General features: G+C 42.8%; 1 protein-coding gene across 1 annotated transcript; it reads left to right on the plus strand.

Moving 5' to 3' along the window:
• Positions 1-250: 250 nt before the first annotated feature.
• STC1 (stanniocalcin 1) lies at positions 251-11,176 on the plus strand. Its single transcript, XM_063087086.1, has 4 exons — positions 251-573; positions 2,579-2,721; positions 3,453-3,664; positions 9,503-11,176. Exons 1-4 carry the CDS (start codon positions 456-458, stop codon positions 9,804-9,806), a joined length of 777 nt encoding a protein of 258 aa, XP_062943156.1. The 5' UTR covers positions 251-455; the 3' UTR covers positions 9,807-11,176.
• The last annotated feature ends 3,795 nt before the right edge of the window (positions 11,177-14,971 follow it).

Consider the following 14,971-nt stretch of genomic DNA (forward strand, 5'->3'; position numbering starts at 1 on the left):
AAATAGCTTTTTAACACATCTCTGCACACACAACCACACACACATATAAAACATTGGCAGCAGGTACTTTTAATTTGCTGGAAAATATTTCTAAGAAGTCAAAAAGCTCCAGCTGACTTAGCGTGTCCTCCTATTGGCTCGCCAGACCAGTTGAGGGACCTGATTGGTCCCTGATCCTGAGGACCGATAAGAACGGCTATAAAATCCCTGGGTGCAGCTCTTGGGCCCCCAATTTGCAAAAGCCAGAGGTGCGAGAAGCAGCGACTGCAGCAGCAGCAGCGTCCGCAGGAGCAGCATCAGCAGCAACAACAAAAAAAATCCTCATCAAATCCTCACCTAAGCGTTCAGTATATCCAGATCCACATCTTCACTCAAGCCGGGAGAGGGAAAGAGGAAAGGGGGGAGAAAAAAAAAAAAAAAAAAAAGCCAACAACTTAGCGGAAACTTCTCAGAGAATGCTCCAAAACTCAGCAGTGCTGGTGGTGCTGGTGATCAGTGCTTCCGCAACCCATGAGGCGGAGCAGAATGACTCTGTGAGCCCCAGGAAATCCCGGGTGGCAGCTCAGAACTCAGGTAAGCGGCAAACCCAGGACCGGTTTCTCCCCCCCAAAGAGCTGTCCTCATTTGCCTCTCGCTTTTGCAACTGTGTCTGTGAAGGCTGATCTTGATAATAGATGTGCTTCATGCCTGATGGCAATAAACTGCCAGTGTAATCCAATAGCCTTAGGAAGTGGAGCTCCTTTGTTTAATAAATTGCATGCAACTAACGAAGAAGCTGGACGCTCTGCTGAGGGTATTCCATTGCATAAGCCTAGCCTGATTGCCTGAAATCTGGCACGTACCCTCTTGGGGGGGGGGGAGGGGAGGGGCGGGGAAAGGCTTGAATGTTGGCATGCTTCAAAGCGCTCTCTATACTTTGCAGAAGCTGATCTTAAGGTGAGACATGGCTTGTCTGATGCTGTCCTTTTTCCTACCCTCTTAAGCCCCTATAACTTGACTTCCATGCCTCCCCAGAGAACACACAGAAAAGCTACCTCTTTAGCCTGATTTTCAGAACCATAGCCCTGAAGTCTGACAAATCCAGGGTGGATTCAGAGAAAACCCTACACATCCCACACCCAAAACTGCTGCCTCTCTCCCTCCCGGGAGGGAGGGAGAGAGGCAGCATTCAGTCTCCCATGCAGAGAATTCCCTGAAAAAAAGAATATTTGTGAAATGTAGCAGCTGTTTCTCCAAGGGAAAGGTCTCACTTTTGTCCTGACTCCTGGAGCAGTTCATTGTGTATTATCTCGGCCTCTGGAGGAAAAGAGTCAGTTAGGAAGCCCGCAGTGACTTCTCCTGCCACGCTTGCTCCTCTTCCATTACTGCCCTCTCTCCCCCACGGCCAGCAAAGATGGGATCGCAGGTGTCAAAATGCTGCAGACGACACTCCCCTCCACAAGCACAGGTCCCTGTGGAGAGGAGGGCCTCTGCTCCACTTCCTTTTGTACTTAGTTGCTATAGAGATGCAATGATTCACAATTCGAGCTTGCCTAAAACAATAGCAGCCCTAATGCATATTAAAACTGCTTAAAGCAAAGTTATAATTTGAACCCGTGGAAATATATAATTAGGGAAATGACTTGTAACATCCCAAGGCTGCGGGTGGCGGGAGGGGGTGGGGAAGCCTAACCAAACCGTGCTTTTGATCTCAGAGGAGAATCCTATGGCATGAAGGCTGCAGATCATTTCTTGTCGAGCTGCCTGCCAGAACACCCCCCTTCTATGGGAGAGAAATTACTTTTATGGGAGATCTTATCCAGAATGTAGAAAGCCTCATGCAAGTTCTTTGCGGTTTTCTTCCAGTCTTGCACAAGGGGTGCTTTGGCCTTGTTATTTCACACCTGTGTTTCTTTCTTTTTTTTTTTTTTTTTAAAGGCTTTTAATATGAGAGATTACATATACCTCTAAGCACTGTCCTATCTATAGTGGGGGGTTGGAATGAAACATGAATGGATCAGATTCCTTTCTGCCAATATGACGGTAAGTTTAAAGCCCCAAATCAGAAGGGACTCCAAGTGGATTCTTGGCAAATTCTTTTCTCCGTTTAGACTAAAATCCCATGCTTTTTATTCTGGAGTGAATTTTTTGGAAACCAGATGGATTCCCAGCCTTCCCACCTCCTGACCCTGACAACCAGCCATTGCCTTCGGCCCTCCCATCCTTTTGAGTGCAGAGCAATCACCTGTGATTCTCTAGAGATGCTTAAAGGCGCTGTGTGTTCCACAGACTCCAACCTGACTTCTTCAGCCACCAGAAATGTATTCAATGGTGAGACCTGGAGAATGTGTCTCAGAGAGAGTACTCGCTCCTTCTCCTTCACGTGCTCTGGCTCTTACAAGTAGTAAAAGGGGCTTATCTATCCCCACCCCGTTTGTCACCCCACCCCTCTTCAAATGGGTTTACCTAGTACCCCTCATTGCAGACTTCTAGGATACGTTCTTCTGACCCCTTGACCTTGAATTTTTCCCTGCACCCACTTGATCTCACCCAGCCACCTCACTGTTTGACCCAGATTGGATGGATTTGTGTCTTCCAGCTGAAGTGGTTCGCTGCCTCAACAGTGCTCTGCAGGTTGGCTGTGGGGCTTTTGCATGCCTGGAAAACTCCACCTGTGACACAGATGGGATGTATGACATCTGTAAATCCTTCTTGTACAGCGCTGCTAAATTTGACACTCAGGTAATAAGACCTTGACCTCTGCTCCCGCTGGCTGCTTGTCTTTAACAGTGAGTTAGACTATTGTTCTTAGGAACCAGTCTTGTAGGGAACCAGGCCTGATTCTCAATCTTCCTCTCTAAATTCCCACTTCAACATGTGTATATACACACACACACACACACACACCACACACACACACACACACACACACACACACACACCACACACACACACACACTTTTTGGCCAGGAAATAGATTCTGTGTAAGACACTCCCCACCCACCCTAACGCATGATTGTAAGGAGCCGACAAAGGCTGTCTTGTAAGGGGAGGGGTGATGAGCAGAAATGCTTTTCTCTTGGAAAGGAAATAATAATGTTCTCCTAATAAAGAGTTCTTCTCCCTGTATGCCCTAGCTCACTAGCTTGTGATTTGAATTTGCAAAGTCTCAGTCTAAAGAATATAAAGCTAGATTGTGACTATTTTTCAAGCTTCAGAGTGGCTGATTATGGTTCATCTCCTTTTTTTTCTCATCTCATTTCATTTCTGTGGAGCTCAATTCTCAAGATAGACTAAGGGAGTAAGGACTTTTTTCTTTTGAATCCTCAGCCACGGTATAAAATCTTCTCATTGCAAGGATATGCAGTGGCCGTGACATGGTGCCAGGGCAAGCCCCAGTGTCATATGTGTCATATGTACCAGATTCTTTTGTCACATCAAGCTCAAGCTTTCCCTCCTATCCTCCTTGGCAGGGAAAAGCATTTGTCAAAGAGAGCTTAAAGTGCATTGCCAACGGGGTCACCTCCAAGGTCTTCCTCGCCATTCGGAGGTGTTCCACCTTCCAGAGGATGATTGCGGAGGTGCAGGAGGAGTGTTACAGCAAACTGAACGTGTGCAGCATCGCTAAGCAGAACCCCGAAGCTATCACTGAAGTTGTCCAGCTGCCTAATCACTTCTCCAACAGGTCTGAACTGAGTCCACTTCTTTGCAATGTGGGTAGAGGAAGGGGGGACTTGGCTGGCAGAGCCAGACTGGGAAGGAGGGTTGAATTGCCACAGTCATGCTCTTATTTTAGCTTGCAGTCTTCCCAGCTTTTGCAGGAAAAAATATGTTTGTGATTGGTTGTGACAGTTTAAGCAGCCTGGATTTTTTTTCCCCACTGTTATAGGAAAGTCTTTCCATGCAGCTAATAGAAACCTTCATCTGCAGCATCCCTGGGTGCATTTTCATTGTTCCTTTCTTGCCATAAACCTGGAAGAAATGATGAAGTTTCTGGAAACAAGCTTTTGAGACATCAGGTTGAAACCATGACTATGCAACAGTATAATTGGCCATGATAAAAAAAAAAAAAGAAGAAAAGAAAACCTGGTCAAATGTCATAATTCAGACTTCTAAATCTGTGTGCATTTCATATCAGTCCCAAGCCCAGTCAGATATTCCACTGGGTAGCCCAGAATAAGCCATCTCACTTCCCTGGGACAAAGATTTTCTTTGTGAAAAAAGAAATGGCTGGACTGGACCATTCCCATGTTCCCTTCCATGCCTTATGTTATCCCATTCCTCTAGTTTAAGATTTGGTGACTGCCCAGATCACATTCTCATCTTAGTATGCTAACGTGACCCAAAGCCACTGAGCAGCATGCCTTTCTGTGCCTGGGGCTCTCACTGTCTTTACCAACTAGGAGTCTTATAAAAGTCTCATGTCTTTATAATACGTGAGAGAGCTTACATCCTCATTCCATGTGCATGGCCTCCCAAGGTTCTCAGCAAAAACTGATAGATGCCAGTGCACTAGCATGGAAGTATGGTCAGGGCAGGGCAGCTAGTCAAGGTTAGTCAAGATTAGCCTACTGTGATGCCCTCAGCCTAAAACCTGACTCCCAGTCCTGAAGCCCTGTGCTTCTTTGGCTCTCCAGCCAAATCTGTACAGATTCACAGAAATCAGTCCTGTGCATGTTACTCTGCCCACCTGAGAGTTATCACAGACTTATCTGACTAGCCTACTAGCCAGGTGGGGCCACCTTTCTTCTCATGGTGGCAACAGACAAGTCTTTCTGGGGTTTATGAGTGATTTGGTCATGTACATATATGCAACTGGAAGACCAGGAAAGTAGCTCCTCTTTAGGGAAAAGTTAAGGTCCCTAACATAAAAACTGTAAAATTTCTGATTCACTCTAAACTACAGGTTAGTGCCCTTCAGAACTGCAAGTCAGTTTATAAAAATCAATTGTCTGGTCCTTGGAAGTGACTCTGTCATGGGGTTCTAACTGATTTTCTCATAACAGAATAATCAAATTCACCATTTCTCCCAAATAGCCTGTCTTTGTATATCGACCTTGGTTTCATAATTCTCCTAGGAAGATTTTTGTTGCATGCGGGGGTGGGAGGTGGGGGTGGGTGGGACAGGAGTTCGGGGCACATACTTGGTTAATTGTTGGAAACTCCCTTCACTTAAAAAAAAAAAAAAGAAATGAAAAAATTTTAATCACGCAGGAGCTAGGGACAAAGTATGTGTTTGTGTGGTAGTTGGGGTGGGGGGAGGGGTGTGTTAGCAAAGCCATTTTTGCAAGTTTAGATCCAGTGACAATTCATGATCTATACTATGGTGTGTAACCAACACTAACTGAGGCAATAGTAATCTCCCTATTTCAACTGAAGTGGCGTCTTCCATTGTGAAGGGAGAGGTCTTATACAAAGAACGGTACAAATACTAGACTGGAGATCCCAACTTATCTAAGAAGACACTAGTGAAAAGAGTTTTTAACCACACCATTATTCTTTTTAATAGATGCCTTATTTCCAATACCTTTAGAAAATGGCCACAAAGAAAGCCTTCTATCTCCCTTTTTTTTTCTTAGAGGACTCAGAATTATTATGAAAGGTCAGCAGGGGAAAAAACAGCCAGCCCTTGAAGACCAGAATCTTCCAGGCAATGCTTACCTTTCTCTAAGTATTTCACTTTAACTGGCTAGGATTATTCCTGTTCAGGACTATAGAGGTTTCCGGTTCCATGCTGGGCCTGACTTGCTCTATTTAAGCTCCTCACCCTCCAGAAACATCCTGCTTTCCCAGCCTCTATCCCACCATAGACACACATTAAGTTGGTGCCAATTGGCACAGAATTGCAAAAGGAAGTAGTTACAGGTTCATTCCACCTTCCTGTGACTTATCTAGCATGAGATTTAGGGCTGGGAATATCCAAGAGCCTGTGAATGGACCAGGAGCCAGAACAGGGAGTTTTCCATGCAGAAATGCACCCAGCAAAGGAAGGTAGCTGGAGTGTCCCCCTGGCTGAATTTGCAAACTGTGCTTTCACCCATGCAAAATTTCAAGCAGGCAAAATTGATGAGGCTGGCAGGGCAGTGTGAGGCTTGGGAACCAATTAGACCAATCCAGATCCAGAGTGGGAAAGCTGACAAAGCTTCCAACTCTCTAGGGCATGGATAGGGAACAGGAAACAGAAGAATAATATTGATCAAGGGAAACAAAGGACTATTTATAAACACTCACACAGAACGTTCCTAGGCAGTATGTGTGTATTTGGGTAAGCATGGCTGAAACAGTAGCTATGGAGAATATCTGATCTTATTTTTTACCAAGAAAAAAAAAGTCAAGGATGGAATTTTCAAACTGGGAAGAAAGAAACATGCTTAAAAAGGTCCTCTCAGGCTGGGTGTTCAGAACACTTGGCCCACTGAGTGTTTGCAGCATATCTCTTCTACCCCCAATAAAGATAAAGAATCTTAAATAGTCCCAACTCCTCCAACAAAGGATGGGCCTCAAGCAGAGATGCACTATTTTTTGTTAAATTGAGAAGGAAAATATGTATTGGATTCCTAGAAACACAGAATGTTATAGCTGGAGATGACTGCAGAGGTTATCTAGACTAAACGCCTCATTTCAGTGATTAAAGAACAAAGGCTTGGAGAGAGCAGTGACCTGCTGAAGATCACACAGCTTGTGAATAACAGTCCTAGGAGTAGAACTCAGTGGCCTTGAGCCAAACTATTTGATTTCTACTTCAAAAATGGCAGCCAGCAAAACCTGCAGGAGATATCCACAGTCCAAATATAGAATACCAATCGCAATTGAATATATGTGGTGGTCAGCAATTAAATTTGTGTACATTCTCTCCTAAAATAGAGAGCACATTTTACCATCAGCTATGGTAACAGTAGGACACAGGAAGGTGTTCCATAAATATGTGACAATTGCTAAGTCAACTTTTGCTGGAGACACAATCTCTTAAATAATCTCTCTCACTTCATGACTTACAAGACAGATCTGTCTCATTAACCAGAACAATCCCAGAGGTAAATGCCATATTTTGATCTTTAATGGAGAGGCACAGGGTTAGCCTGTTGCTTGTACTGATGAACTGTGTTGACATCAAGACAGCCTGACAAGTTTCCCAGCTTTTGGAGCCATAGACTTTTACACTCTAAGGAGCTCTCTTAGCTTGCCCTTGTTGAGTTAACATAGATTTGGGGTAATGGGGAATCAGTCACAGCAGTCAGACTGGCAGAGGTCATCATCAAGAAGCACCAAGATCAAGTGTACTATCTGGGCTAGCAGAGGGAGCAACAGTAAAGATAAGAGCTCTCATTTTAACAAAGTGGGGTCAGGGAGAAGTGGCTGGCCCTGCAGCTGCATGGCTAGCTACAGAAGCATAGTTTTCTTAAGGGTATTAGACTTCTTCATCCAGACAAGAGCTTTGAATTCTTTCTAAGAAGAAAGAACTTCCAATTCTTTCTTTTTCTTTCTAAGGAAAAATAATATTTTCCAGCCAATTTAGGGGCTCATCTGACATAAATGGTTCTGTCTAGAACCAGAAGGGTTAACTTCCGAGTTATAAAGTCTTTATTGGAGGGGTGGGGGCCAGAAACCTTATCCTCTAGGACCTTATCACCCTCTGAAATAGATGCAGCAATCCAGGGGACCTAAGTCCTAGCAGAGCCCAAGAGTTAGGAGATGCCTGGAGATCTACATGGGTATGTAGATGTCTGAAGCTGTTGGTACAAAGTTTTTTATTTTCCGTTTCCCCAAAGCCAGTTTTGTCCTCATTTCTCCATCCAAATGACATCTACTTTGACTCATGTGCTTTAGCATTCCAAAGGGCTGGAAAATGTTCCTCTATGCCAGAGAATCCCAATTTTAACCACAGCTGGATATAATTCTCCCTGGAGGGAGGGAGATAGCCAGCACTGTGTCAGCCACCCAGACACTCAATTCTCTTTCAGTACCCAGTTTCATTCTTCCCTCCTGCAGAAGGGTGACAACTCTGTTTCACTACCCATGTTCCACCCTATTTACCATATATCCTTGGGGGGACCTCTCAGAGGGGTTCAATCATTCTGGAAAGATGTTTGATCCTGTGCTTTGTGAGGTGAGTTCAAAATAAACAATTTTCCTTTCATGGAAGATCCTCAGGTTCCTCCAAGGACAGGATCTCTCCACATAAATGCTGCAGGTCACTGTCATTGGGAAAGGCTCTTATTAGTGAACACAGAGCTAATGGGTTTTGACAAGTGCCACCTCAAAATGGAGCAGACGCATCCCAACCCAATTTGGAAAATACCTGAACTGTCTTCCCAAAGAACAGGATAAGTAACTTCTATGCTATAAATATTCAACAGTTTTATTCTTCCTGAGCCATAATGCTGAGCTGCATTGTTGGGGATGTTTAAAGAACTTGCCCCAAAGAGGAAGGTAATTTATACCAAATACAAGGTATTTCATAATATTTAGCAGACCTACAGATAATATTTCTTCTGGGAATCATGACTTATGGAGAGAATTATATTTTTTTAAACTGCATTTCCTCAGTGGCCACAAAAATAAATCAACAAATCTAAAATGAGCAGGCCACATAGCTCGATGACTCTAGTGCATGGGGGAGACAAAGAATAAGGACACAAACCCTGCCTTCGCTAAGTTTACAGTCTCCTGAGAGAAACAAAACCAGCAGGGAACCATCAAATGCTGGCCTGTGTGATGGTAACCAAGTGCCTGCAAGACATCCAAACAAGAAGGGGCCAGCACAAGCTAGAACAGTGAGAGAAGGCTTCAGGACCGCCAATCTTTCTGCTGAAATATCATCATTGCCTGGCATTTGGCCTTCTAATTACAATATACCTTTGGAGGAGGATTAGAAATGGGGTCAGTCAATAGCCTTTATCAAGGCTGGCTGAGGGTAAGATAAGGAAATTAGATTTCCAAGAAAAATGCACGAGACATGGAGAGAGGGGCCTTAGACATTTTTTCAAAATATGCACTCATATGCACACACACCTGCACATACATGCACCACCAGGAAAAAGGACAATTGCAAAGAGACATCAAAATAGTTGTTGGTCCATGCACAGTGATTATGGTGTGTTCAGGGAGGGGCTCAGTTCATTTTAAGTTACTTTCACTCTCCTAGTTTCTCCTTTACAAAATGAGAGTTGAACTAGTCACTAAATGGTCTCTGTGGTCCCATCTAGCTTTATGATTTTATGTTTTGAAAAATTTCAGACATTGCAGTCAGCCTATTATTCAAAGCATTATCTAAATCTCCTGAGCTCTAAACATAAAGACAGACCTGTCTTGCATGGTGTTGTAAACCCAGGGAACATACGCACTCACATTAAGAAGACACTGCAGAAGCGTTAGGAAGCAAAACTGCCTTCCCCTGAGGACCAATTTATGTTTGCATGGTCTGGCCATTCAGGACTGGAGTTGTATGGAGCCCAGGGGAGAGCTTGGGTCTTGGTCTTGCTCTCACCAAATGACCGTCACATGGCTCTTTTTCCCAATGCAGATACTACAACAGACTTGTCCGAAGCCTACTGGAATGTGATGAAGACACAGTCGGCACAATCAGAGACAGTCTGATGGAGAAAATTGGGCCCAACATGGCCAGCCTATTCCACATCCTGCAGACGGACCACTGTGCCCAAACACACTCGCGAGCTGACTTCAACAGGAGGCGCACCAGTGAGCCGCAGAAGCTGAAAGTCCTCCTCAGGAACCTCCGAGGTGAGGGGGACTCTCCCTCCCACATCAAACGTACCTCCCGTGAGAGTGGTAACCAGGAAGAGGTATTCACAATCTCACCAAACTAGTATCATTTTAGGGGTGTGGACACACCAACTTTGAGTGTACTGTGCCTGGTTTGATTTTTTAAAGTAGTCCCTATTTTCTATCCCCCTTAAAGAAAATTGCATGAAACTAGGCTTCTGTAATCAATATCCCAACATTCTGCAAATGGCAGCCTTCCCACAAACAGAATCTGTGTGATCATTCTGCCTCTCCTCAGGAGAAAGTATCCTCTTTTATCACCTTCCTCTATCATGTTTTTCCCCAGCTCCCCTTCCACCACCCTCAAACACAAAACATTCATGTAATTCCTCAGCCATTGTAATTTGAAGATGTGGAGCCCTTTAGAATGGTTGCCCTAGTAGAGCTAGCTGATAAGAAACTTTATTTAAATGCATGTCTTAAATGCTCATAAAGATGTTAAATGGAATTCGTGTTATGAATCTGTGCTGGCCATGGACGAATATGAATGTCATGTTTGAATTCTTGATCTCTAGTGAGCTAGTGTCTTATGGTCGTGTTCCTCCAATGTCTGATTTCCTTTCTGACACTTTTACCAAATTGCTCAAGCCTGGCCCTCCCACCAGACTCTGAGCCTGCATCTTCTTGCATCTAATGAAAAACAAAAAGCTAACATCTTTATGTACTGTAACTGCTCAGAGCTTTAAAAGTATCTTTAACAATTGTCTTAAAACCAGAGAATCTTAAGGTCTAACTGTGGAATATAAATAGCTGAAAACTAATGTACTGTACATAAATTCCAGAGGACTCTGCTTAAACAAAGCAGTATATAATAACTTTATTGCATATAGATTTAGTTTTGTAACTTAGCTTTATTTTTCTTTTCCTGGGAATGGAATAACTATCTCACTTCCAGATATCCACATAAATGCTCCTTGTGGCCTTTTTTATAACTATGGGGGTAGAAGTAGTTTTAACTCAACATCAGAACTTAAGATGGGCCTGTGCAAGATAGGAAACACCAACAGGTTTATGTGAGGGACCCCAGGTAAATGTTAATGTCCCAGCCCACCTCAACCCAGAGGCTACTCTTGACTTGGTCCTATCCTGAAACAGCTCTATCACATCCAGCTGGGAATTACAGGAACCGAAAGAGCATCCTTTTGCACTTGGACCACTTACAGGTGATAAGGCCCACTATACCTTGGCAAGTGTGGTTCTTCACTTGCCACCTTAATCAGTGCCTGGTGACGGGGTGGGAGACTTTCCATTAAATCAATCAGGAATGAGTCAATCAGCCTTTGGGTCTTTAGTCCGGGGGACTTGGGGCTGAAGTAGTATAAATAACCCTGGGCTGTCCAGCCTTAATAGACTCCTCTTACATTTTTGTCCCGTAGCACGCTGCCTGCCAAAGTAGTCCTGGCAGCTGGACCATCTCCGTAGGATCAATTAAAAAAAAAAAAAAGAAAAGAAAAGAAAAGAAAGAAAGAGGGAAAAAGATCTGGTAGTTTGATCATTTCTGCCATGATGTTTACATGATGGCAACCACTGAAGCCAAATGATTAACCTATCTATGAACAACAGTAGTTTCTCAGGGTCACTGTCCTTGAACCCAACAGTCCCTTATGAGCATCACTGCCCACCAAAGGTCAATGTTGAGAGAGGAAGAGGGAGAAGGGTTTGGACTGCAGGTTGGGTAGAAACTATTGGTGCTTGACTCTCACTAGGCTAAACTCAAGATTTGACCAAATCAAGTGATAGGGATCCTGGTGGGAGGAGGAAGGGCATATCTCCAGAAAAACGAAAAGCAATACAACTTTACCATAAAGCCTTTAAAACCAGTAACGTGCTGCTCGAGGACCAAGAGCAATTGCAGCAGACCCAGCAGCAGCACAAGCATCGCTGCCTTCGTCCCCACAGCCTCTAAGCGTGCTGAGATCCGATCGTGAAGGGCATTTTTATACTCAGAACTGTCCCATCTCCAGGTCCGCAAACATATGGACACTGCCTTAGCCTCTTGGAAATCAGGTAGACCATATTCTAAGTTAGAGTCTCCCCTCCCTCCCGCCCTTCCACCCCTAGGCAAGGCTGACTTCTCTGAACCGGAAAAGGTATTCAAATTTGTGTGTTGTGTCCATTTTGCAAACCCACTAAGCCAGGACTCCAATGCGACAAGTACTTCATGAGTATTCCTTGCAAAATTCTCTCTTATTTCAATCCAGTAGATTTTTTTTTTTTCAGTGACCTCTTCTAACTGTGGTACCCTCCCTTTTCTCCGACAGTGATATTTATATATGTATCTACAATACATATATCTAGACATACAGAGAGAAGCAGTTCTCACAATGTTGCTAGATTTTTGCTTCTTTTTCCCCCACCCCACTCCTTCTGACCACCCCCCCCTCTTAAATTTCCAAAACTTCGTCTTGTGTTGCTGCACAGACTGATTCGGGGGCTGACCTAGACCAGTTTGCATGATAATTCTCTTGTGATTTGGTTGCACTTTAGACATTTTTGTGCCATTATATTTGCATTATGTATTTATAATTTAAATGATATTTAGGTCTTTGGCTGAGTACTGGAATAAACAGTGAGCATATCTGGTATATGTCATTATTTATTGTTAAATTACATTTTAAGCTCCATGTGCATATAAAGGTTATGAAACATATCATGATAATGACAGATGCAAGTTATTTTATTTGCTTATTTTTATAATTAAAAATGCCATAGCATAACATGAAGCCTTTGGTGAATTCCTTCTAAGATAAAAATTAATAATAATAATAGTAATAATAATAATAATAAAAGTGTTACGTTTTATTGGTTTTCCCCCCATGTCTTTTATTGTTATTCTTTAAAAATTTCTTGAATGAGAATTTCGGAACATGAAGTCATTGGCTTATTAGTTTCTTTAAAGTCAGTAAGTAAGCATCAATATGTAAATGAATACCATTAAATGAACATTTTCCAAATTTCTTTAAAAGCACTAAGTGGTTCCCATACCTTCACCATAAAATTGAAATCCAAACTCCTTGCAAGGTTGGAAAAAGCTGTACAGTCTACAGTCTTCTCAGCTTTCCAGCTGCAAGGCTCAACTTTCTCTCTGTTGGGTGGCCTCCAAGCTCTAGCCACACAGACAGGCTGGGAAGAGCTGTGGTCTCTCTCCCTTCCAGGTCTGTCTTTACACTGCTCCCACTTTCTGGAAGACCTTTCCCTTTGCCTAGACTGGAAGCATCTGGGGGGCAGGTAGTATGCTTGTTCACCAGTGTGTCCAGCACCCTTAATACTTTAAATAAAGGATTCAGAAAGAGTCAAAAGAGGAGGAAAAGACAATTGAATCAAAGTGACATTGTCATAGCTCTGCAGTGACAATGACCCAGCTCCAGGGTCAGACTTCTAGGCTCTGAATTCTGGCTCTGTCACTTATTAACTGCATGATGTCAGTACCTAATCTCAAAACCCATTAGTTTCTTCCTCAGCAAAATGGGGAGAGTGATAGCAATCTCATAAAGCTGTTAGAAGGAGACACACCAAGAGGACTACTTACAACCTTCCCAGCACACAGTCATGCTTAATAAGTGTTAGCCATCTCATCACAAGTGGAGGGGAGGACAGCAAAACCTCCCCATCTCAGAAAATGGTCAACAGATTCACAACAGAACGGCAGCTTGCTTTTGAAGGATGCTTATGAGTTCAGCCACAGGAAAGGGGGATTGTCTGTGGTGTGGTTATTTTCAAGAGAGATTTTATATGACTTTTTTTAAGTAGTGGATTTTGCCCATATTTTAAATTCAAATGGGGACATTTTTCTCAATATCATTCATTTTTAGCTCTAAACTGCATTTCCCCAAGTTCAGATACGCACAGGGCAGCTAAAAAATAGTACAAGAATTGTCCCTTCAAGGCCAAAATTATTCATTTGCTTTATTCCAACCTGGCCAAGGATAGAGAAAAACATTTATTTTATTATTATCCTTCATCCTCAGTCTTCTTCTATCAAAGTATTTATATGGAGAGTCTGTACATGATACTATAGTATAGTTGAAGAACTTAGATCTGGGATTTCTGTGAACTGCGTTTAAATCCTAGTCCCTCAACTATCTCTGTGGCCTTGGACCAAGTCTCTGACATCTTCACACATATCTTAGTACCTCATTTGTAAAAATGTCCCTATGAAATAGGGACAAATAAAATGTCTTACCTACAAGAGCTATGTAGAATTAAACATGTTACATATAAAGCACTAAAATAGTGTCTAGCTTATAGCAAGTACCCTCAGAATAGTATTTATTGAGCACTCGACAAATGTAACTATCACCATTTACATAAATGCCATCACCGCCATTTGGATTCTATTCCCACGCTCAATGTGAGTCAAGGTACCATTTTGGACAAAGGATGTTTTTCTTGTTTTTCTTCCTTTTGTTGATCACTAAAAATTAATGTTTAATCAAGATTTTATGACTATCAATGATAAAATTTTGCAACCTACAAAAAAGGCATACTGTGATGAACGCCTGCACCCTATCACCAAGCTTAAGAAATAAAATAGCACAGATATAATAGTCTTCTGTGTATGCCTTCCTCGTTCACATAATAACCGTCCATGACTTTAACACGTTTTGAAAAGCCATAACTCACAAAGGTATAATTTCTCGAATTATTGAAATACATTTAAATTTTTTAAAAAATTCTATCAGCCTTTCCAAAAAGAAGTCATAAAGATCATGGAATGGTCTGTAAGGCTGTGGTATGAGAGAAGAAGAAGGTCAAATCATCCCTCCTTTGGGAGCTACATAAATGCCATAAGAGCCATCAGCACAGATCCTACATCAGTGTTTCTCAGATTTACTGAAGTGCACACAGATCACCTGAGCACTGTGTTGCAATGATATAGTAGGTGTGGGTGAGACCCAAAGGGCTGCATCTCTAACATGCTCCCAGGTGATACTGATGCTATTGGTATGCAAAGGATTCTTTGAGCAGCACGATCCCAACTACTGAGATATATCTGAATCAGCTCCTGAGTCCTAAAGACCTCCACATAGCCACTACAGGGTGGTTGTTAAAGTGCAAATCTGATCCCTTCACTTCCTTGCTTTCGTGGCTTCCCACTGTTTAAAAGATGAAAATCAAGCATCAAGCATCAAGTTTAAGCCCCTCAAAATGTGGGCCCTTCAACCCAGCATGCAGTCTAGATTCTGTTGCAGCTAACTTCTCGTTATTT

Source organism: Cynocephalus volans, chromosome 2 (assembly GCF_027409185.1).
Source record: "Cynocephalus volans isolate mCynVol1 chromosome 2, mCynVol1.pri, whole genome shotgun sequence".
NCBI lineage: Eukaryota > Metazoa > Chordata > Mammalia > Dermoptera > Cynocephalidae > Cynocephalus > Cynocephalus volans.

Bases quoted from the DNA above. Each gene is read 5' to 3' on its own strand.
- STC1 (XM_063087086.1), top strand. From the start codon at position 456: ATGCTCCAAAACTCAGCAGTGCTGGTGGTGCTGGTGATCAGTGCTTCC. The intron at 574-2,578 runs GTAAGCGGCAAA...TGTGTCTTCCAG, and splicing joins GGTGGCAGCTCAGAACTCAG to CTGAAGTGGTTCGCTGCCTC. The intron at 3,665-9,502 runs GTCTGAACTGAG...TTCCCAATGCAG, and splicing joins CCTAATCACTTCTCCAACAG to ATACTACAACAGACTTGTCC.